General features: G+C 39.0%; 1 protein-coding gene across 6 annotated transcripts in view; it reads left to right on the forward strand.

The window, feature by feature from the left end:
- The window catches only part of ift80 (intraflagellar transport 80 homolog (Chlamydomonas)), a 227,109-nt gene that overhangs the window by 25,970 nt on the left and 176,374 nt on the right, over positions 1-24,765 (forward strand). For 4 of the 6 annotated variants that reach the window (XM_043702073.1, XM_043702075.1, XM_043702076.1 and 1 more), the window contains exon 3: positions 20,585-20,806. The exons of the other annotated variants lie outside the window; for them this stretch is intronic. In XM_043702073.1, coding sequence (XP_043558008.1) covers positions 20,585-20,806 — 222 coding nt within the window. The remainder of the gene's footprint in view (positions 1-20,584; positions 20,807-24,765) is intronic. 6 annotated transcript variants of the gene reach the window in all.

Genomic DNA, 24,765 nt, shown 5'->3' on the forward strand with positions numbered 1-24,765 from the left:
CCACCCCCATTCACCTATTGTACTCTATGCTACTTTCTCCCCACCCCCACCCCCCCCCCAGTCTCATTTATCTCTCCACTCTGCAGGCACCCTGCCTCTATTCCTGATGAAGGGCTTTTGTCTGAAATGTCGATTTTCCTGCTTCTCAGATGTTGCCTGACCTGCTGTGCCTTTCCAGCACCACTCTAATCAAGACTCTGGTTTCCAGCATCTGCAGTCCTTGTTTTTACCCAGTGCTAAATCAGGGTTGATCAATGAAATAAAATATATAATTTATAATTAATTAATAAAAGGCAGTAATTGCCTTTAAAAAAAAATTGCCTTTCGCTTCATGCAATTTTAATTACTTTAGTGATTCAGCACAGAACAGAAAATTCTTATCATTGTAGGTCAAATTGCAGTCATGTGCTAGAATAACTGTGACAACACCAGAACAGAATTATATTTTGGCAAATGTGAAAATTCTTGTGCCAAAAAGACATTTAAAAATTATTATTTGAAATATTATCACAACTGCTAGGTGCTTTTTTAAGAAAAGAAAGTTAGTATAACTCCCTTGGTGTTGATGAAGTTCAAACTTTTGATAGATTTATCTCCAGCCCAGTTTGTAAGGATGGTGGAAGCTGATTAAGCTTTCAAAAGGAAACTGAGTATGCACTTGATAAGGACAAATTTGCAGCACAATGAGAAAAGAATAATGGAGGGGGAAATAATATGATTGCTCCTTTGAAGTGTTGGCACAGACACTGTGTTGAATGACTTCTTTCTGTGTTGTGCAAAATTCTACGCTTCTACTTTGTTCTGACCATATGCAAATTGTAGCTAATTAACTCAATCTCTTTGATTTGGGAACTGTGGGGCATATAAGGGCTTCATACAAGGATACTTAGCACTGCTTCTACAGAAGGATAAACTGATGCCATTTCTGGGGAATCTCAAAGCCAGCTGAACTCCTTTGCAGAAATAAATCAATGAATAGGGAATGTAATTTTCAGTAAAAGTGGTTTGAGTATTTTTAATACATTAGTGAAGCTATATCTTAATGCTACAAGATCATACTGTTAAAACATCTATATCTGTCCATGATATGTTTTAAAATTATACATTTGCGCAAACATAGATGTGCCTGATTTTATTTTAATCAAACCACATTCATTTATGTAGAGTTAAAATTGGACCCAGCCTGTCCATAAAATCGTTCTCCTAGTTGTCAATTTTTTTCATTACAATGTGTTAAAAATTGCCAATATGCCTTTAACAGTATATTTGCAGTAGTTCACAAATGCAAATGCTGTATAATCTCAGTTGTGTACCATCCTGTTTCTCAGTTGCAGATAAGCTACTTTTCACCAACTAGCTCAGTTTCTGCATCCCATAAACAGCTGTAATTTTTGACTTCATAAAAATTCATTTTTTATTCAAAATAACCACAATATAGAATTTCATCAGAGACTGAATTATAACTGCCTTTGATCCATTTCTCTTGCTATAACCTTATTTCAGTTGAAAGTATCTGCTCATAGTTGCCCCTGTTATGATTTCTGCTGAGATTATTTCTAGACCTTTTGGCTATCATAGGAACAGAAGTAGCTCATTCAACCCCTTGAGCCTGTTCCACCATTCAATGGGATGGTTGTTCTGTGGCCTTCCATATGCAAGCCTTTGGCCCATTGGTCTTAATACCTTTGCTTCACAAAAATTCATCTCAGATTTAATTTTTAAAAAACCTAACAACTGAAAGAATGTAAACTACTTGTATTCTAACTTCCAGAAAGGAACATTTCCCTTTATACTGAAAATATGTCACACCTATGGAATTACAGTCTGTTCAACAATCAGTTCAGTTAGACCCAGCTTGCAATAGGCTCCAGTATTCCCTTTTTACTGAATTGTAACTTTCAATAACTGCATCCAGATGTTTTCTTCAGTTTTGTAAGAGTTCTTTAAATCTATTGTCGGCAGTAAAGCCAGTTCCGCTGACTATTCCTCCAGAAATCCTTAGTTTATTGCAGGATGTGCCTCTTTGACTATCATCAAATCACAGAATTCTAATGATGCAGGAGACCATTTGGCCTAAGATGCCTGTACCAATTCCTCAGACAAGCATCATTTCCAAGTGCAACTCTCACCTTGTTTTTCATACCCTTGCACACTATTTCTGTACAAATAATCATCCAATTACCTCTTTTTCCTCAATTGAATCTGTGTCCACAACATTTCCAGTCACTGCCTTCCATAGGAGAAAGTGAGGACTACAGATGCTGGAGGTCTGAGTCAAAAAGCTTGGTGCTGGATAAGCACAGCAGGTCAGGCAGCATCCAAGTTGCAGGAGAGTCGACGTTTCAGGCATAAGCCTTTCCATATCTTAATTGTTCACTTTGTGACAAAGATTTTTTTCTCACATTGCCCTTGTTTCTTTTGCAAGTCACTTTCAAAATAAAGCAACAAGAGGGGGGAAGATGAAATGAGGGTAAGCTAGCTAATAATATAAAAGAAGATTGCAAGAATTTTTAGATATATAAAAAGTAAGAGATGAAGAGTACATTGGACAGCTGGAAAATGAGGCTGGAGAAGTAGTAATGGGGAACAAAGAAATGGCAGAGGAACTGAATAAATACTTTGTATCAGTCTTCATGGTGGAAGACAACAAGGCAAATCAGAATTTCGAGAGAATTGGACGCAGAGGGAGTGTAGTGGTATCGCTATCACTAAGGGAAAGGTGCTGGGGAAGCTGAAAGGTCTGAAGGTGGACAATTCACCTGGATTGGATGAAGCACACCACAGGGTTCTGAAGATTGCTGAGGAGACTGTGGAATCATTGGTGGTGATGTTTCAGGAATCATTGGAATCGAAGAGTTCCAGAAGACTGGAAAATGGCTAATGTTACACCTATATTTATGAATGGAGGGAGGGAGGGAGGCAAGTAAAAGGCCAAGTCATTAAGTGTATTTAAGACAAGATAGGTAGGTTCTTTGCTAGAAAGGGGATGAAGGGTTGAGAATGGTGTTGAAAAACATATCAGCCATGATTGAGTGGTGGAGCAGACTTGATGGGCTGAATGGCTGAATTCTGCTTCTATATTTTATGGTCTAAATGTATGCTTTTTTTTGTGTTCCTTTTACAAGCAGAAACCACTTCTCCCTATCTACTTTATCCAGCCCACTGGATAGAAAGTACCTATTTCTTGACACTAGCAGCTTTTTCTATTTTGACCACATAGAACTTCAGTCTGTCTGAAGTATTAATTTTTAGGAAAGCCCATAACCTGATATCAAAATAGGTTCAAGAAATTACTTCTCTCAAAGAGTGTCAAATTTAAGGAGGAGATATGTTGAAGGGTTATGGAGTGTTGGCAGGAAAATGAAGTTGAGGTCGAGATGAGATCAGCCATGATCATATCAAATGGCATACCAGGCTCAAGGGACTGAATTGCCAACTTCTGCACCTAGTCCTTATGTTCTTTTTGTAGTCTAATTTGTTGGAAGTAGGAAACAAAAGGTGAGAATACTGATAACCCAGAAAGGCATATAAATAGACTGTTAGTTGGTAGAAATGTGACAGATGGAGTTTGATGTGAGAAAATATGACATTATCCATTTTGGCAGAAGAACAAAACAGTAGGATATTATTTAAATTGTGAGTGATTGTAGAATGCAGCAATACAGAGTGTTTTAAGCATGAACCATAAAAAGCCAGCTTGCAGATACAGTAAGTAATTAAGAAGGCAACCAATATTTTATTGTAAGGGAGATGGAGGAAAGCTTTACGGGAACTTTGCAGTGCATTGGTGAGAGTATACTTAGATTTCTGTGTACAGTTTTGGTCAATTTTATTGAGGAGAGGAAGCAGATATTTGTAAAAAAGCAGGTTGTGCCAGATTAATTTGGTTGGCTATTTTGGTGAAGTAACATGAAAGGTTGATGAAGGGGGAACAATGGAAAGGCTGTTTAACTCTTATACCACAAGGCTCTAATTTATTAATGTCAGTGTCCATCAGTTATATTTTCTCAAGGATAAAAATGTCAGTATGGTAAATAATTGCTTTTTTTTGGACTGGAGGATAAATAAAGATGTTCCCCAAGCACAGTGTAAAGACCATTGCTTTTTTTTTTGGAGTTTGAGGAGGTGTAGTTGGGGTGTGAAGGGTAAGTATGGGATCTGCTGAATAATTACTCATGAGTTAGCCTGTGTATAATAGTCTGAAGTCTCTGATTTAAATTAAAACTTTCATAGGGTTCCAGGTGTCAAGGAATTATCCAGAGTAAGCTACAGTTTGCTCAGAAAATTGCTTCAGAGTCTGCTGCATTAGGGATTCTACAGGTTTCCCATTTGCAACTCCCATTTATGCTGGAATAGCTAATGTGCAAAGATCTGGGCCATTATGTATGAAAGGGTCCTTTCACACTTTGGATTTTGCCTTTGGATTTAAACATCCAAATGTGCAACAGAAAGAAATATCACCTTAGTGTTGTCATTCTACTCTGGAATGCTGTCAACAACTGCAAGTAACACTAGAACTTTCTCAAATGCTGTGATTCTTTAATTAAAATTTGAAACCTGAGATATTGCACAAAATAATGAAAACCAAGGAATGAGCTTAAGTTTTCAATTTAACCTGAGGTTTCGGATTACATTATAAAGCACTCAATCCATGGTTCAGAGTCATCTGGTCATCTCACTTAAGTGACTGCTGGTCTTTAATTCTCCATATTTTCATTCATAATTTGAATCTCTCAATTTGCAGTGTAATTTGGTACACAGTGGAAATTAAACTTGTTCAGTATTATTAAAACATTTTAATTGAAAGCAGAAGTTTGACAATTTTGAATGCTGCACCCCAAAACAATTACAAATCTAATTTAGCATTTTTCTCGCAAGACCCGCAAGTGAATAAAACAAATCATCTAACAGAAGACAATTTATGGATAATGTGTATGATGCGTTCAGTAGCAATCAGTATGACTTCAGTAAGGGATAATCTTGTCTGAACAAACCATATTGGATTTTAAAGGGATGGAATCCTCAATAGGTTGCTGTGAACCTTATGGCTTGTGATACAAGCTTTGAGCAAGTTATTGGCAAAGTTCCTGTAAAGATTGCAGCATAAACTTAAGACACTATGAATTTATCAAAAATGTTGAAAATGGATAAACAACTGGCTTAAGGCAATAAAGAGGCAACAAGGTTATGGTAAATAGTCAAATGTTGGAAATAAAATTTAAAAATGCAATAAGTTGCATTATAGTTCTGATTACATTGAACACATTATGGTAGTAAGGTTTTGGCTTAATGATGGTATTGTTGAGTCTTAAGGTGAAAGTTTCAACGTCTTGGCAAGTAGCTACTGGAGTTACAACTCTAAAGTTGTGGGGAGATTCTTGAGTCCATGAGATATGGACATGTGAGAATTTTATTTCTCTAATGTAGATATAGGGGTTTGTTTTATCATGCTCCTTCCTTTGTATGAATGTGACAACTTGTAAAAACCTGCTGCCTTTATAGAGATAATCATTTCAATCATGCTATGTCATATGACCATTTAATTCACTTCATCTATTACCACAGAGGTCACCTTTGTTTTGAAATCTACTTCTTTCTCTATCTGGCCTTTTGCAGGGAGGCAGACTCTTGAATTCACTTGAAATTAAAATTTCAAATTCCATGCTATGTTATCATGACCTACCTTTTGTCAGGTACTTCCATGGATTTATTCAATTGCATACATACCTTCACCTTTTTGCCTCTCTCCACTAAAACCCTTTATCCCACTCTGACCATTGTCACTGGTGTCGTCGCCTTGATATGGGCTAAGCCAGACCAGTCAAAACATTTTTAAGCAGGCAGCTCAGACCATAACTTTGCAATTTGTTTTGGTAAGTGTACAGTGAAAATTATATGGATTAAGTTAGGTTGACTGCTAGATTTTAAAACAGACCAAAATTTATTCACAAAATTACACAATGAAACACACAGAACAGAATAAAGAACACCTACAGAATTCAGTCTGTCCAACTAGAATTAATTATGCTGTTCCATATGTACACAACAGTCCCAATAAGCAAACTCCCTTTAAAAAGCAGTATAAATGGGACACATGCTTACAGGTTGAAGTTGAAGGGCAGAAAAGAGAGAGTTTCCACGCAGCTCCCTGTTGAACATCCCACCAGTTCAGGCTGAACGAAAACTGCTCAGCTCAGCTGGAGAGCTGACCCCTCCCCTTTCATTATACAGGTCATTTCTAAAACTTGACCACTTTGGCCTGAAGTCTCATCTGTTTACATATAAACAAAAGGCCTCTCAAAGTCCTTTTCATCTCTGTACCAAACCAGACTGATCAGAGCCAGGCCCGGTTTATTACCCCTCTGAAAAAAATCAAGGACAGAGTCTCCTTGAGCCAAGGATTAGCTTCTTGAAAAAAAAATGGGACTAGCTCCCTTAAAAGGACACCTCCCCCTTTCAAAAAAATTAACTATCAATACCAAAAGATGGCTTCATCCTTAACCCTTCAAAACACGGTTAGTAGTCTAAACACACACATTCACTATATTAATTATAAACATGCAAACATGCACAACTACATGCAAATCCAGGCGACCGCCCAACCACTACCGAACGCCTCCGTAATTCATTCAAGACTCAATAATGCCACATGCAAAATTGCCAAATGAATGGCTGCAACAACAAGCTCCATTTAAACAGTCTGGCCTTTTCACAATTTTTCCACAAATGTCCATGGGTTGTGATCAGTGTATATGATTGTCTCAGATACATTGCTGGTAACATAAACACTGAAATGTTGTAATGCCAACAACCAAGCTTAAAGTCTCTTTCTCCACCGTTGAATATTTTAGTTGATGAACGTTCAACTTCCTGGAAAAATACCGATTGGTCTTTTTATTCCTTCGTCATCCTCCTGCAGGAGCACCGCACTGACACCCCATCACTGGCATCGATAGCCACTTTGAAAGGCTTTGTGTAGTCCGGTGTGGCAAATATTGGGGCAGTGGTTAACACAGTTTTTAGGCTTTCAAATGCCTTTTGACTGTCTGCTGTCCAATGAAACCTCTTGCCCTTATTTAATAATTCGGTGAGTGGAGCAGCTACATTGCTAAAGTTCGGCACAAACCTTTGGTGAAATCCACTCAATCCCGGGAACCATATACTGTTTTTTATTTTTGATGGTGTGGGAAATTCCCCAATTATTTTCGTTTTCATATCCCGTGGGGCCATTTGTCCATGTCCAGGAACATAGCCGAGGAAAGTGACTTGGGCTTTGGCAATTTCACTTTTAGCCAGGTTTACCACCAAGCCTGCCTTCCAAAGTCAATCGAACAAGTCCAATGAATGCTGTAAATGTTGCTTCCATGGGTGACTAAAAATCATCAGCTCATCAATGTGCACCACACAATTGGATAAACTGGCAATGAACTTATTAGTTAGTACCGGAAATGTGCCTGGAGCATTTTTCATACCAAACGGCATGACTTTGAACTGATATAGTTCATTTGGCGTTATGAAAGTGGAAATTGCCTTTGCTCTCTCTGACAGAGGTACTTGCCAGTAGCCTCCGAGCAAGTCCAACTTAGAAGTGTAAGTTGCTTGTCCCACTTTTTCGACACAGTCCTCCAACTGTGGAATTGCATATGCATCAGTCTTTGTAATGGTGTCGACTTTGCGAGAGTCCACACATAATCGTTGGGTACCATCTGACTTTGGCACCATGACTATGGGTGAGCTCCAGTCACTGTAACTCACTTTGATTATGCCATCTTGGACCATGCGCTCTACCTCCTGAACCTGTGCCAACTTTAGAGGGTTATTCCTGTAAGGATGTTGCTGAATCAGAAAAGCATCTCCGATATCTACATCATGCCCAATTAGGTTAGTACTTCCCAGTTTATTTCCATATATCTCCCCATGTGATAGTAATAACTCTTGCAGGTCATTTTGATTTTCTTGTGGAAGGTAACTCAATATTTTTTCCCAATTTTTGACAACTTCCTTATTGTCCACTTTGATTTGAGGAATTTCTAATTGAGAATCCTCTGAACTTGGTTCTTCCTTCTGCACTGTAATCATTCTCCTCTTGCTTTCCTTCCCTATCAAAATACCTTTTGAGCATATTCACATGACACACTCTGTGAAATTTCTTCCTGGCTGGAGTTCTTATCAAGTACTTAAAAATGTGTTGCTGGAAAAGCGCAGCAGATCTGACCTGCTGCGCTTTTCCAGCAACACATTTTTAAGCTCTGATCTCCAGCATCACTTTCTCCTAGTTCTTATCAAATAGTCCACCTCACTCAATTTCTTCTTGATTTGATAAGGTCCACTAAACCTGGCTTTTAAAGACTCATCTGTTACTGGAAGTAACACCAATACCGTATCCTCAATTGCAAAACTGCGAATTTGTGATTCTTTTTATCTGCTTCCTGTTTCATTGTATGTTGTGATGCTTTTAAATGCTGTCTAGCCAACTCTCCAGCTCTATTTAATCATTCTCTAAAATTTCTCACACAGTCCAAATGGTGGTCTCTGAATTCTGACTTATTAATTTCTCCTTTATCAATTTTAACGGACCTTTTACTTCATACCCAAAAATTAATTCAAATGGACTGAATTTGGTTGATTCGTTCGGTGCATCTGTGATCGCAAAAACAACACATGGAACGCCCTTATCCCAATCATCTGGATAATCCTGACCATAAGCCCTCAACACGGTCTTTAGTGTTTGATGCCATCTCTCTAGCGCTCCCTGCGATTGCAGATGGTACACTGTAGATTTGAATTGCTTTATTCCCAAATTATCTATGACCTTGAATAGTTTGGATGTGAAGTTTGATCCTTGATCTGACTGGATCTCTATTGGCAGTTTGTATCTAATTTTAAAAAGAAGTAAGTAATTCTTCAACAACCCTTTTGTGTAATGAGATTGCCTCTGGAAATCTAGTTGTCACATCCATTGTTAATAAATACTTATTCCCACTTTTTGTTTGAGGTAGGGGACTTATGCAATCAATCAAGACTCTTGAGAAAGGTTCCTCAAAAGCTGGAATAGGTATTAAAGGTGCAGATTTTATTACTGCATGTGGTTTTCCAATTAGCTGACATGTATGACATGTCTGGCAAAATTCAACTACATCCTTGTGTAGTCAAGGCCAGTAAAAATGTCTTTGTATTTTAGCCTGTGTTTTCCTCACCCCTAAATGACCTTCAAGTGGTTGCTCATGTGCCACTGGCAGCACTTCCTTTCTATACCCTACTGGCAAAACAATCTGATGAATCTCTGCCTATTTTCATCTGCTTGAATGTGTGATGGTCTCTATTTCCTCACTAAGACATCTTTTGTTAAGTAATAACACAAGAATGCATTCACTTTCTTTCTCAGTAAATGCCTTTTGATATAACTGTTTTAACTCCTCATCTTTCTGCTGTAATTCAATCAGCTTAGAGTAAAAAATACTTGCATGTTTACCTATTTGCTCCTTCTCTGTCCCACATCTGATCAAATACAGTTTCAGATAAGACGATGTCAGCTTCCTTATCTGTGCCTTTTGATCTCTCCTGCTTCAGCTCGTGCCTCTGTGATCTTGTGATCACGCAATCGGAAAATTCCTGGATAAACATTCTTCATGTCTTCATTTGACTGCGTCTCTATTAGCCTTTCAACTAGAGTAGGCAGCATGCCTACCAGTGAATCAGCTATATCATTTGCCAGGACAAATTCTATTCCTGGAGCTGAGAGTTTGTGCAGTACTCCTACCACAAATTCTCAACTCTTCTCTAGCCTTATAATTGAGCACTCTTTATCTCGCCATGAATTTCTGTTACCACTACCTTTTCTGGCAATTGTCCCTCAGGAGTGCATATCTCCTCATTCTTCAGCATTACAGACTGAGAGGATCCTGTGCCCCTTAATATTGCTACTCCTGGCCTATGCGAGTAAACTTTACTCTTGCATTTTTTTAAGCACATCTGGCACTTCCTCCTTCAACCTCTGATCATCTTGTGTACTCTGAGGCAGTTGTCTAACTTCCTTTGTGCTTTTTGTTATTAGTCCAACAAAACTTCCAGGCTTGTCTGGTTTTCCTACATCTGGCTTACTCCTAGCCAACAACACTGATTTTGTGTGTCCCAATTTATTACAATGTAAACACTGGAGCTTTCTAACTTCTTTGTCCCCCTCAAGGGTTTCTTTTTTACCCTGCGATAAGTTATCCTTATGATCTTCGCTGAGATCTACCTTTCCCTTTCCACGTGAGGATTTCTCTTTGCCCCAATTTTTATCCCTCATGGATTGAAATTAATTCTGGAAGCCAAACAGAGTTTTATGGACAAACTCATAGTCATCAGTCACTTCAGCGGCTAACCTTGCTGTTGTAACTCTCTGCTCTTCCACATGAGTTCGCACTACTTCTTCAGGCAGTGAGCTTTTTTGAATTCCAAAATAATTACCTCTCTAAGGGCATCATAGGTTTGCTCAATTTTTAAAGCTCTTATCCATTTATTGAAATTACTCTGTTTGATCCTTTCAAACTCAAGATAGGCTTGACCTGGGTCCCTCTCTAGATTCCTGAAATGTTGTTTATAGGCTTCTGGTACAAGCTCATATACATTTAAAATGGCTTTTGTCACCACCTCACATTCCCAGATACCTCCTCTGATAGGGATGCAAATACCTCACTAGTTCTACCTACAAGTTCCATTTGGATCAACAAAACCCACATTGCTACTTGCTACTGCATTTGTCTAGCCACCTTTTCAAATGAGGTGAAAAAGGCTTCCACATCTTTCTCATCAAATATAAGCAATGCTTGAGCATACTTAAACAGTTTCTCACTAGACTTCTGACTACCAGGGCTTAAAAATGTGTTGCTGGAAAAGCGCAGCAGGTCAGGTAGCATCAAAGGAACAGGAGAATAGAGGGAGGAGGATATCTTCTTCAAGGAAGGCATCCTTGCAAGAGGATTTGCTCCTCCTCACTCCCTCACTAAGCCTATCCTCAGCTTTTATCTTCAGCATTTTAAGCTGCCTTTCCTTTTTAAGTGTCAGTTTTTGAAGTTTAAACACATTCCCATTTCCTTTCTCTGCTCTCTTTCCCTCTTTTCTGCTTTTAATCATAACTCAGACTTTTATTCCTTTTGCCTTCTCCTTATCTCTTGCCTCTAACTCAAACTGCTTCATTTGCAATTGAACTTTTGTCATTTCTATAGATACTGATGGTTTCTCCAGCAAGTTAAAAACTGCTGTAATTATCTCTCCCTTCCTCACAGAACCAGGAAGTTCCAATCCCAGTTTCTCTGCTAATTCTTGAAACTTGGTCTTATTAATTTTTTGCAAACTTCCAAAGTCACCGCATCCAAATCCCAAGCTTTGTCTACCCAACCAAACCAACACACAAAATAAAGACACTCACACCTACCACTCGCTGCTTAAATCTCGCAAAGAGCCCCCAGTCTGTTACGGATAAGCCATACCGCTCAAAACATTTTTAAGCAAGCAGCTCAGACCATAACTTTGCAATTTGTTTCGGTAGTTGTACAGTGAAAATTACCCGGGGGGTTAGGTTTACTACGAGATTTTAAATCCGACCAAAATTTATTCACAAAATTACAGTGAAACACAAAGAACAGAATACAGAACGCCTACAGAATTCACCCTGTTCAACTAGACTTAGTTATGCTGTTCCAAACGTACACAACTGTCCCAATAAGCAAGCTCCCTTTAAAAGCCAGTATAAATTGAACACATGCTTACAGGTTGAAGTTGAAGGGCAGAAAAGAGAGAGAGAGAGAGAGAGAGAGAGACAGCTACAATTCTGTACAATTTTACTTTATCACAGAAATTGGAATATCATGTTTTGTAATGTCCTTATGGAAAAACCTTAAGAATTTTCATTACGTTAGAGGTCTTGTATTAGAAATGAGATACTGGAGATCTAAATTTTATATTTTAATTTCTTATGTACATGTACGTCTTGCATTTTAACTATATTCTGCAACCATACACTTAATACTGTAAACATATTCACAAACTGCAAATAAAATAATGTTAAAAGTCAAATAATATAATAAAATTAATGGCAGTGATTATTTGAATGTTGATTTCCCTTAATGAAGATGACACGGTAGCTATAGCTTATTATTTTTCGATTAAAATAAATCCTCTGTTCAATTCTGTAACTTGATTTTAGATTTGGATTGTTACATTCTCTTTATTTGCTTCTGGGCTTTGGGCATTGCTGGCTGGGCCAGCCTTTACTGCCGAACCAGAGTTGCCCTTGAGAAGGTGGTGGTGAGCTGCCTTTTTGAACTGCTGCAGTCCATGTGTTGCAGGTAGATCCACAATGCTGTTAGGGTGGGATTCTTTGATTTTGACCCGCGACAGTGAAGGAACAGTAATATATTTTCAAGTCAGGATGGTGAGTGGTTTGGAGGGGATCTTGCAGGTTGTTGCGTTAAAGTGAAGGATGGATGCCCTGGTCCTTCTAGATGGGAGTGGTTGTAGTTTTGCATGCTGCTACATAAGGATCTTCATTAAATTTCTGCAGTCATCTTGTCGATAGTACACACTGCTGCTACTGAGCATCAGTAATGGAGGGAGTGAATGTGATTCTAATCAGGTGGGCTGCTTTGTCCTGGATTGTGTAAAGTTTCTTGTATATTATTAGAGCTGCATTCATCCAGGCAAGTGGTAGTGTTTCATCACCCTCTTGACTTGTGCCTTGTAGGTTATGGACAGGTTTTTGGGGAGTCAGGAGGTGAGTCTCTTGCTGTAGTACTCCTAGTGTCTGGGATGCTCATGTAAGAACTGTTTGTTTATGTGGTGGGTCCAGTTGAGTTTTTGGTCAATGATGTTGTAAGTGGAGAATTAATTAATGGTTATACCATTGAATATCATGGGGCAGTGGTTAAATTGTCTCTTATTGGTGGTGGTCATTGAATGGCATTTGTGTGTTTTCCACTCAGTAGCTCAAGCCTGGATATTGGCCAGGCCTTTTTGCATTTGGACATGGACTACATCAGCATCCAAGGAGTTGTGATAATTGACAAATATGCCCTGTGACTTCTGACCCTGTGCTGGCGGAAAGGTTATTGATGAAGCAGCTGAAGGTAGTTGGGCCTACGACATAACCCTGAGGAACTCCAGCTAAATGACTGCCCTCCATCAACCACAGCCATCATCATATGTGCCAAGTATGACCAGCAGAGTTTGCCTCTTGTTTCCCATTGATTCTAGTTCTCTAGGACTCCTTGATGCAGCACTCAATTAAGTGTGACCTTGATGGTTGAAGGCTGTCACACTCCCCTCCCCTCTGGAAATCAGCTCTTATGGTAGTTTGAACCAAGGCTGTATCCAACCCACTAACTCGGCACCGACCTCTTGAACTGTACTACCTGTCCATCTTATTTCCCACCTATCCACTCCAACCTATCACCTTAATCTACCTATCGCATTCCAAGCTACCTTCCCCCAGCCCCACCCTCCTCCCATTTGTGTCTCGGCCCCCTTGGGCCTCCCCCACATTCCAGATGAAGAGCTTATGCTCGAAACGTCGACTCTCCTGCTCCTCAAATGCTGCATAACTGGCTGTGCTTTTCCAGCACCACATATTTTGAGCCGAATGACCCGAGTGAAACCCAAATTGGGCATAACTGAGCAGATTATTGCTGAGCACTGTTGAAGACCCCTTCCTTCACTTTACTGATGATTGAGAGTAAACTGGGGCAGTAATTGGCCAAGATGGATTTGTGTGTACAGGACATACCTGGGCAATTTTTTTGCATTGTTGGGTAGATGCCAATGTTGCATCTGTACTGGAACAGTTTGGCTGATGGTAAGGCAAGTCCTGGAGCACCAGTCTTCAGTACTATTGCCGAAAAGTTTTCAGTCTTTGCAGTATCAAGTATCCAACCATTTTGTGATATCACATGAAGTGAATTGAATTGGTTGAAGACTGGTATCTGTGATGCTGGGAACCACTACAACAAGCTGAGATGGATCATCCACATGGCACTTTCGGCTGAAAGTTGGTGCAAATTCTTGTGCCTTAACTTGTGCACTGATGTGCTGGGCTCTTCCATCACTGATAATTGGGATATCCTCCAGTCAGCTTAATTGTCTACCACCACTCATGACTGGATGTGATAGGACTGCAGAGCTTAGAGTTGATCTATTTGTTGTGGGATTGCTTTGCTCTGTCTGTTAATTGCTGTTTATACCGTTTGGCACTAATAGTCCTGTTTGGTAGTTTCACCAGGTTGACCACTCATTTTTGGGTATGCTTGGTTCTGCTTATGGTATATTCGCCTGTACTGATCCCAGGCTACATCATCATGGTTGAGTGGGGGAAATGCAGGCCATCAGGTTGTATATTCTATTGGAGTATGATTCTGCTGGTATTGATGCCCAACAGAACCTCATGGATGCCAAGTCTTGAGTTGCTAGGTCTGTTTAAAGTCTGTCCCATGTAGCATGACATTGCCTGACAACACAATGGAAGCTATTCTCGATGTGAAAGCAGGACCTCACCTCCACAAGCTCTTTATGGTGGCCATTCCAACTGATACAGTCATGGTAGACTAGTGAGGATGATGTCAAATATATTTTTCCCTCTTGTTGGTACCATGAACACCTGCAGCAGACCCAGTCGAGCAGCTTTGTCTTTCCAGACCCACCCAGTTTGAACAATAATTCTACTGCTAAGCCACGGTTGGTGGTGGACATTGAATACGTTTTGCCATCCTCTGTGCTTCCTCCAAACGTTATTCAGTGTGAAGGAGTATGGATTCATCAGCCAAGGGAGGATGTTTCCTTGCCAATGTTTAACATGATACCATGTAAACTCATGGGGTCGAGAGTCAATGTTGAGGACTCCCAGGGCAACTCCCTGTTGACTATAAATCACTGAGCCACCACCTCTGCTGTGTCTGTATTACGTTTGGCATTCTTCATTTTCATCAAGCTGAGTGTAAAATTCTAATGGTTGCTGTCACATCCTATCTTGAGGACAGAAAATGGTCTAGTAAAGCAGGATGTTAAATTACCTAAGATGTCATAAATCTTAATTCAAAGTTCAATGGTAAAATTGTTTATTCTCCCTTGACATTCAATAGCATTGCCATCACAAAGTCCCTCATTATCAACATCCAGTACGTTACCATCTACCAGAAACTGAATAGAATTGATCATATGAATACAATGCTGCAAGAATAACTCCCCTCCTGTCTCCCCAGTACCTATCTACAATCTACAAGGCAGAAGTGAAGATTATGATTGCGTATTCTTTAGTTGCCTGGATAAGTGCAGCTTCAATACTCAAGTAGCTTAACATCATGCAGGACAAAGCAACCACTTGATTGGCACACCATGTATCATCTTTAGTGTTTGCTTCCAGTGGCATGTGGGTTTTGGTCTTTCTGCAGGGTCTAAAGACTAATTTGTAAATATTTCTGGGTCATGGTGATTTCTTTTAAGAAGAGTACTAGAGGGAGAGCCACCGAAGATGTTTTTATTATCGAAGGCTATTTTTAACCAGTGATTAAGATAAACAGTTGTACATTTGGATTTTTCAGTTAAAATGTCAGAGATTTGATTTGTTTTTGTTTCTTTGATTAGCAGAAACACCTATAATTTTGAAAGTTGGGGTTTCAATATGGCAGGTTTGCAAAAATCGTGGCTGAAAATGTTGCTGTTTTGGAAAAGAGTTAACTTAGAACTGTTCATAAATAGGTTCTGAGTAGGTAAGACGTTTAATTTATAAGTTCCAGATCAAGTGTTTGGTTCAAACCCTGAAGAGGTTATGTGAAGCTTTGAAAGTCTAAGTTCAGTAGTATGAAATATCAAGGAAGTGACTAGCGGTTTCTGAAGACTAGAGATTAAAGCCACAGCTAACTCAAACCCTGGCATATTAGGGAGTGAAAATCTGTCTGGTATTCGTATAATAAAGATTTACTGTTGGGATTAATGAGATTGTATTTTACTGCATATTTTGAAAATTTTAAACAGATGTTACATGTAAATATTTCAGTTCATTTTATCTTCATTCCTTTGTATAATAAACTCAAGATTTATTGTTAAAACCGAATCTGCAGCACTGAGTCCTTATGTTTGAGCAAGAGACTGCCTTGTTAAAACCCGAGAAAAGTATGATCTATCAAGCAAGGTTTCAGTCAGCATTCTGAGTTGTCCAGTAATAACATCAGCTGGGATGATACCATCACCCAGACTCCTTTGACAAGATCTGTGAAAGCAGTGAACTCTACCACCGAGAAGGATAAGCGTAGCAGATGCACAGGAACACCACCACCTATAATTTACCTTCCAAACCATACACCATCCTCACCTGGAACTGTGTGACCCTTCCTTCAATGTCACGGTCAAAATCTTGGAAATTCCCTCTAACTAGCATTGTCAGCATACCTATATGCCATGGACTGCAACAGTTTGAGAAGATAGCTTGGTATCACTTTCTCCAGGCCAATTAAGGGTGGATAATAAATGCTGGCCTAGCCGATGGTCCTGTGACCTAAGAAAATAAAACTAGGTTTCCTGAAGCGTTTGGTCATTGATGGAATTGAGAGTGTAATTTGTTTATCCTTTCTACATAGCGTAAGAGTTTCACCTTTATGGTTTCATGTGTACATTTTTTAAAAATGGTGTATGCTAGATTTATTCTGGTAGGATGCTGTACTCTAAGTACATGTACTATACCTTTTTTCCAAAGAAAAGTCCAAATTACCAAGATATTTTACATTTTTTTTCTTCTTCATTTAATGCCTTTAGTTTATGTTTTAGACTCTATCTAAACTGGCATACTGGTAAAAGGTTTCTAGTTCTTTTGTAGTCAATGAAACTCATTAATACGAGATGGCGTTGATAGTTTTACTTACCTTGAATTTTCCCAAGTGACTCAGCTGTGTGAAGTTACTTCTTATATTGAAACTCCCTGAAAAAGTTGCACTAACATTTTTATATTTTGTAGAGAAATAAAAGCTGATATAGTTCCACATAAAGACTAATTTTCATCACTTTGAAATTCTGAGAACAAATAACTTAGGGGAAATAGCACAGTTGCTTGAATATAGTGAAACTACAGGAAAGGTAAAGCTGTAGAATTGATATTACAAAAAAAAGGAAAAGTTTACAGAAGCTATACAGCAACATTTAAATAGTAATGAAATTTCATAAGATCCTCCACAGAAGCATTATCAACCAAAATATACATAGATTCAAATAAAGGTATATTGGGCACAATAATATGCAAATAAGAGTAGGCCACTCAGCCCTTCTAGCCTATTCCACTGTTCAATGAAGTGTTGGCTAGTATGATTTTAACCTCAAATCTACATTTCTGCATGAGCCTGATAATCTTTGATCTGCTTGGTAATCAAGAATAAATCTACCTTTGCCTTCAAATATTCTTCTGCATCCACTGCCTTTCGAAGAAGGGAATTCCAGACTCTCAACCCTCTGAGAGAAAAAAAATGCTTCTTCACGTCTGTCTTAAATGGGAGACCCCTTGTTTTTATCTTAAGTGGGGGATCCCTTGTTTGTAACCTAAGACTACTACATGTAAATTCTCAATCAAGAAATATCCTGTCAACATACAATATCCTTTCTACACGCAGCCGGCCAGGTCCCCTCAGGATCTTAGAAGTTTCAATTAAGTCACCTGTGACTCTTCTAAAATTCAAAAAATTGAGGCTTAGCCTGTCTATCCCTTTCTCTTAAGATAATCCACTGATTTTAGTATAGTGAACCTGATCTGAATTGCTTCTAACCCATTAACATCCATCTGTGAATATGGTGACCAGTAATGAACATAGTACTCCAGATGTGATCTCACCATTGCTCTGTATCACTGAGGTATAACGTCCCTACTCTTGTATTCAATTCCCCTCACCATAAGTCACAACATTCTAATAGCTTTCCTTATTACATACTAACCTCCTGTGATTCATGATCAAAAACTTGGTAGAAGAACTAGATTTTGGGAAACATCTAGGAAGAGAAGTGGAGATGTTTAGGAAGTGAATTCTATTTAAGGCATTAAGAACTGAATGTAAGGATATATTTAAGCAGAAGATGAACTGAGGCAGGGACAGAAATGGTTGACCTTTTAAGGAGATGAAAATATGTGATTGTGAAGGATAGGTGGTCAGGAGCTTCTTAGGGTCACTTTTAAAAATGTCACTGTGACATGGCATTACTGGCTGAGCCAGCATTTATTGTCTAACCCTAGTTGCTCTTTGGGAGGTGGTGGTGAGCTGCCTTTTTGAACTGCTGCAGTCCATGTGCTGTAGGTAGATGTACAATGCCATTAGGGAGAGAATACCTGATTTTTGACCCAGCGAGACTGAAGGAGCAGTAGTATAATTCCAAATCAGGATGGTGAGGGCTTGAAGGGGAATTTGTAGGTAATTGTGGCATTCCCAAATAGCTGTTGCCCTTGCCCTTCAAGATCATAGTGGCTGTTGACTTGGAAGGTGTTGTCTAAGGATCTTTGAATTTCTGCAGTGCATCTTATAGTTGGCACAAACTGCTGTTGCTGAGCATCAGTAATGGATGTTTATGGATGTGGTGCCAATCAGAGGACTGCTTTGCTCTGGGTGTTGTCGAACATTTTAAGTGTTGTTGGAGCTGTATTCATTCAGGCAAATGGTGAGTATTCCATCACACTCCTGGCTTGTGCCTTGTATATGTTGTCCAGCCCTTAGGAAGGCAGGAGGTGATTTACATGCTGTAATATTTTTAGTCTCTGGTGTGCTCTTGTAGCCACTGTATTTATATGGCAATTCCAGTTGAGTTTCTGAACATCCCCAAGAATGTTGATAGTAAGGGATTTATATGCGACATTAAAGTTGCAAGTGGTCTGGCTCAGTTTCGAGGAGAAATGTAGTGCTTGATTAGGTAAAAGTTTGCAGCTTGGATAGAAGATATTGGTCTTCCTGCTGCTTAGTTGGAGAAAGTTTCTGCTCATCCAGCATTATATTATTGGAAAGTAGTATGACAGTTTAGAGATAAGAGGACTCTGCTGTTATTAGACTGTTGAATGGACCTCTCTAACTTCAAATAATGTTGATTTTGCTTATGTTGATCTTGCTTTGTGGCACCTCCGGTGCAGCTGTAACCTTGTATGCCTCGATCTGTCTAAGTACTCTATGATCGCTATGTCCTTGTTTACTATGATCTGCCTGTACTGCTCGCAAAACAAAACTTTTCACTGTACTTAGGTACGTGTGACTACAATAAATCAAATCGTGAGAGATGGTGATGAGGTAGAAGTGGGTTTTTCAATAGAAACTAATGTTATATTTTCAGATGTAGATGAGAAATGGCAAGGGCATGCCACAAGATCAGTGCTGGTGGTTTTACTATTTATATTCTATATTAATGGTTTTGATGAAGGGATAGAGAGTAATGTATCACCATATGCTGACAATACAAAGCTGGTTGTATTCGCTTTGGTTAGAAGAGTAATGAGGCATCGGATAAAGAACTGATCATTTAGGACTGAGTTAAGGAGAAGTCTGAAAAACCATGGAATTTTTAACTTTGAAAGATTGTCGGTGTTTTACTATTGATTATATTTGAGGCTGACAGACAGACTTTTGTTATCTCATAAAGTCAAGCAATCTGATTAGTGGGTCGAAAAGTGGAGTTTGAGTTGAAATGAGTTAAAGATCGTATTGAATGGTGGAGCAGGTTTGATAAGATTTAGTTCTTACATTTTTCTGAGTTCTTACAAAGATAATGGTACTAATAAGAATTAAGTGGAAAAATAATCAAAATAAAACTTAGTTAAAAGTAGTTGTGATTGTATATCTGCTAGTCTTTTATGCATTGACTGGTTCAGCAAATGTTATATAAAATGAATTGCTAAACCATGCAAGCCAGACAACTGTCAGGTTTAGTTCATAATCTGTGCTGAATTATTTGCTTAAGGTTGTAGCAGATTTGCTTAAAATTAACTGTGGCACTCATAAATGAAAGAGCTCAGACTCTGATCAATAGCTAGAAATTGGAGTGTCAATTACATGGGAATACCTGATGAAGACAATAACCCTTAGTTGTGATCTTTCATTCAACCGAATAACTTGTTGATCTCACTTGTCAGTGGTGTACTGTAGTTGAATACTTGAGTGCCTGTTGAATATCTGAACCCAAACAATGGGACTGTGGTCAATAAAAAGTCTTCAAGAGGAAAGGGAGAAATTTAGTAAGTTAAAGGAAAAAAAAGTCCTTTTTTTGTTTTCTCTTTCTTTAGGTCCCTGTGCATTTTATTCAATTTTAGATGTTGTAGCAGATTGGCAACTTGCTCTAAGGACTGCACAAATAATGATCTTGAGCGAGCCACTAGGTGGCGTATGGGAGCAGACATAATTACTTTTTAAAGCCTCTGCTTTAGTTATCTCCTTTGATGAATGGCATCATATGGGAAGTTGAAGTTTTGAATCCACATGATGTTGTGACTTTATGAAAACATATTGAAGCACTGACAAGTTCACCGTGATGCTTCATAATGGAATTAATTTCTTTCAGTGTCTCTCATACTGCGTTAGCATTTTCTTTAATTTTACTGCACATAAAGAACTGGTCAGTTGCGTGGGTTGGACAACAGCAGATGAGTTATATTCATCCGGTGATGATCATCAAATACTGAAGTGGAATTTATTAACAAATGAAACAATACAGGTTGTAAGACTTGCTGAAGAAATCTATCCCATAGACCTACACTGGTTTCCAAAGACCACAGGCGGTAAGAAGCAGATCCAGGCAGAAATATTTGTGCTCACCAGTACTGATGGTAAGTGCTGTTTACATGATAATGCTTTTATAATATGCTTGTTGTGTGAAAATTAAAGTTAATTTTGAGATTTTATTCTTGCAGTGAAATATCCTATTCTGCTTGATTTATCTTATGACAACTCATTATGTGTCTTACATAAAGAGATTGCCAAAAAAAAAATATTTCTTACTGTCCAGCTTTTAGTTGTTTAATCCTTCACCTGGTAAGAGATATTGATGAGGAGGAATAAAACCTCATTTTCTCTGCCTAGTATTGCCTTTAAGCATGGAATGACTAGGTGCAGGTTACAAATTTGTCTAATTCTGTGTGCAAGCCTCACAGTTAGCCTCCAAATGGCAGCTAATTAAATCAGTACCAACAGTGTTTTCGAGTTCCTACATAACTGCTATATGGTTTCTATGACTAGGTTTGTCAGTTGGTGCAAATGTTTTAAGGTGGGTCCAATGGCTGGATTGAGACCATTAAACTTAGATTGTAAAATATTTGTGACCAGGAGATCTTATAACTTTGTCTTATAAGTTTGGACTTGACTCAATACTATGCAAGTTCCTAATTTTTATGTTCTCATGATATGTTCAAGATATACCGCATTTTTTGCAAGTTGACTATTGAAAAAGTGTTTGAGTGTTTTTCCATAGAATAATTTTGACAGTTTACTGCTTATTATTCATTGTGCAATCTTGATATTGCTAAATATATTAGAATATGGCAAATTGAAAGTAAGGTAACAAGAATTCATTGTAGATACCACCAGGATCAGCCAAGATCAGTAATTTGAAGCATTTATAAGGTGAAGATAATGGATTATGTTTTATTTTACTGAGTGCAAACAATTGAAATGGTTGACTTTTGAGGGACACATTTTTAATGAGTTGAGATTTTTTGTACTGTATCCACTGTACAATTCAGAAGATAAAATTTAAAACTTTTCACATTGTATTCATCAAAGTCATATGACTTTTCCAAAGTCCTATTTGTAATGGTGAATTTTGTTGAGAAAATATGGCAAGATCGAAAACTGAGATTCTGTAAGTTGAGAGGTGAAAGAATATCAGTTTAAACAGTGAAATTTGAATTTAACTAGTGTGAAGAAGTAAGAAAGAGGATTGATGAGGGCAGAACGGTAGACATCTATTTGGACTTTCGTAAGGCGTTCAGCAAGGTTCCCTGTGGGACACTGGTTAGCAAGATTAGATCTCATGGAGTACAGGGAGAACTAACCATTTGGATACAGAACTGGCTCAAAGGTAGAAGACAGAGGGTGGTGGTGGAGGGTTGTTTTTCAGACTGGAGGCCTGTGACCAGTGGAGTGCCACAAGGATCTGTGCTGGGTTCATTATGTTTTGACATTTTATATAAATGATTTGGATGTGAACATAAGAGGGTTAGTTAGTAAATTTGCAGATGACATCAAAATTGAAGCTGTAGTGGACAGCAAAGAAGATTACTTCAGATCACAACGGGATCTTGATCAGATGAGCCAATGGACTGAGAAGTGGCAGATGGAGTTTAATTTAGATAAATGTGCGAGGTTCTGCATTTTGGAAAAGCAAATCTTAGCAGGACCTATACACTTAATGGTAAGGTCCTAGGAAGTGTTGCTGAACAAAGAGACCTTGGAGTGCAAGTTCACAGCTCTTTGAAAGTAGAGTCGCAGGTGGACATGATAATGAAGAAGGTGTTTGGTATGCTTTCCTTTATTGGTCAGAGTATTGGGTACAGGAGTTGAGAAGTCATGTTGAGGCTGTATAAGATATTGATTAGGCCACTTTTGGAATATTGTGTGCAATTCTGGTCTCCTTCCTATTGGAAAGTTGTTGTGAAACTTGATCGGGTTCAGAAAAGGTGTACAAGGATGTTGCCAGAGTTGGAGAACTTGAGCTACAGGGAGAGTTTGAATAGGCTAGGGCTGTTTTCCCTGCAGCATCAGAGGCTGTGAGGTGACCTTATAGAGGTATTATAAAATCATGAGGGGCATGGATAGGGTAAATTGACAAGGTCTTTTTCCTGGGTCGGGGGAATCAGATGTAGAGGACATAGGTTTAGAGTGAGAGGAGAAAAGTATATAAAAGAGACCTAAGGGGCAACTTTTTCACACATTGGGTGGTGTGTATGTGGAATGAACTGCCAGAGGAAGTGGTGGAGGCTAGGACAATTGCAACATTTAAAAGGCATCTGGATGGGCATATGAATAGGAAGGGTTTGGAGGGATATGGGCCGGGTGCTGGTAGGTGGGATTAGATTGGGGTGTGATATCTGGTCGGCATGGACGAGTTGGACTGAAAGGTCTGATTCCATGCTGTACTTGATGAGTAGCTTATTTATATATAAACATTTCATTATTACCCAAACATATTTCATTCATATGCAATTCGCTATTCTCCCATAGTCAAGGGATCTGTTGTCAATTGGGGGTGTTGCCACGGTGTCAGTGCCACTATCTGCGCTCAGTCCATGGTCAGTTGGTTGTTTGATGCAGTCAAGGTCAAGGGTTCCATATTGGTACAGTTTGGAAGTCAGTCATTATCAGTTCTGCATGTTCAATGCAACAGTTCCGTATTTCGCATTTGTCAGAGAGCTGCATCGAAAACAGTCCGAGATCTGTGTCATGTATTTAAGTACATATGGTGGATTGTCACTGTTAGAGTTCAAACATGTGACCTATTGATATCACTGGACCCTTAACATACTGTCATTTGATTTGCTGAACCCACCAATGACAAAAGACATTGTTGACAGGAAACAACAGAAGTTTTTCTTTTGAGGGAACAAAGTCAAGTGCCACATTTTTCAAAAGGTCAAAATGTGTTGGCAGAGCAATGTAACACTGGCAATAAATGGGCACAAGCCATAATTGTATGTCTTGATGTCTCCTGCAACGTACAGATGAGAGTCGATGTAGTATGGGAAGACATCCGGTTACCTCTTGCGACCAGAACAATGTGACAACGATAATATTAATTTAAGATCCACAAATGACTGTGCCGAATAGAGATCTCGATATATCTTTGAACAATACATTACCTGAAACATCTGATGGAGACAGTACATTTAGTAGAGAATGCCATGACATTGTGCGAAACTCTAAACATAGTCATCAGAGGAAAGGACAATGACAAATGATGATCTTAGTACACCTGAAATAGCACAGGCTCAAATCAACAAAAATGATAAACAGATGCCTAAAGTGCACTGAGAGCCACACGGGAATCAACCTCCTCTGAAATGTCTTGCCTACTGACTGTATATGATTGTAAATATTGTGAATGTTTTCATTGCAGGAACCTCTGATGTAAAAGGATGTTGTGTATTTGTCCAAGTATGGTAGACTATCACTGAATCTGATCATGTGATCTAATTATGAGGGGCCATCACTGTGTGGGGAAGACAGTTTTTTAAAAGAAAATTCATTCATGAGCAGTGGGCATCGCTGGCTAGGCCTGCATTCATTGCCAGTCCCTAATAGCAGTAGGTCTGGATTTGTGTAGGCCAAACCAGGTAAGAACAGCAGTTTCCTTCCCAAAGGGCCATTAATGAACCAGATGCGTTTTTGCCAAGAATCGACAACAGTTTCATGGTTACCATTAGATTCAGAATTCCAGGTGTTTATTGAATTCAAACTCCACCTTCTGCCATCTTGGCATTCAAACCCAGGTGAGAAAGTGAGGGCTGCAGATGCTGGAGATCAGAGCTGAAAATGTATTGCTGGAAAAGCGCAGCAGGTCAGGCAGCATCCAAGGAACAGGAGAATCGACGTTTCGGGCATAAGCCCTTCTTCAGGAATGAGGAAAGTGAGTCCAGCAGGCTAAGATAAAAGGTAGGGAGGAGGGACTTGGGGGAGGGGCGTCGGAAATGTGATAGGTGGAAAGAGGTCAAGGTGAGGGTGATAGGTCAGACGGGGGTGGGGGCGGAGAGGTCGGGAAGAAGATTGCAGGTTAGGAAGGCGGTGCTGAGTT

This window comes from Chiloscyllium plagiosum, chromosome 13 (genome assembly GCF_004010195.1).
Source record: "Chiloscyllium plagiosum isolate BGI_BamShark_2017 chromosome 13, ASM401019v2, whole genome shotgun sequence".
Taxonomy (NCBI): Eukaryota; Metazoa; Chordata; class Chondrichthyes; order Orectolobiformes; family Hemiscylliidae; genus Chiloscyllium; species Chiloscyllium plagiosum.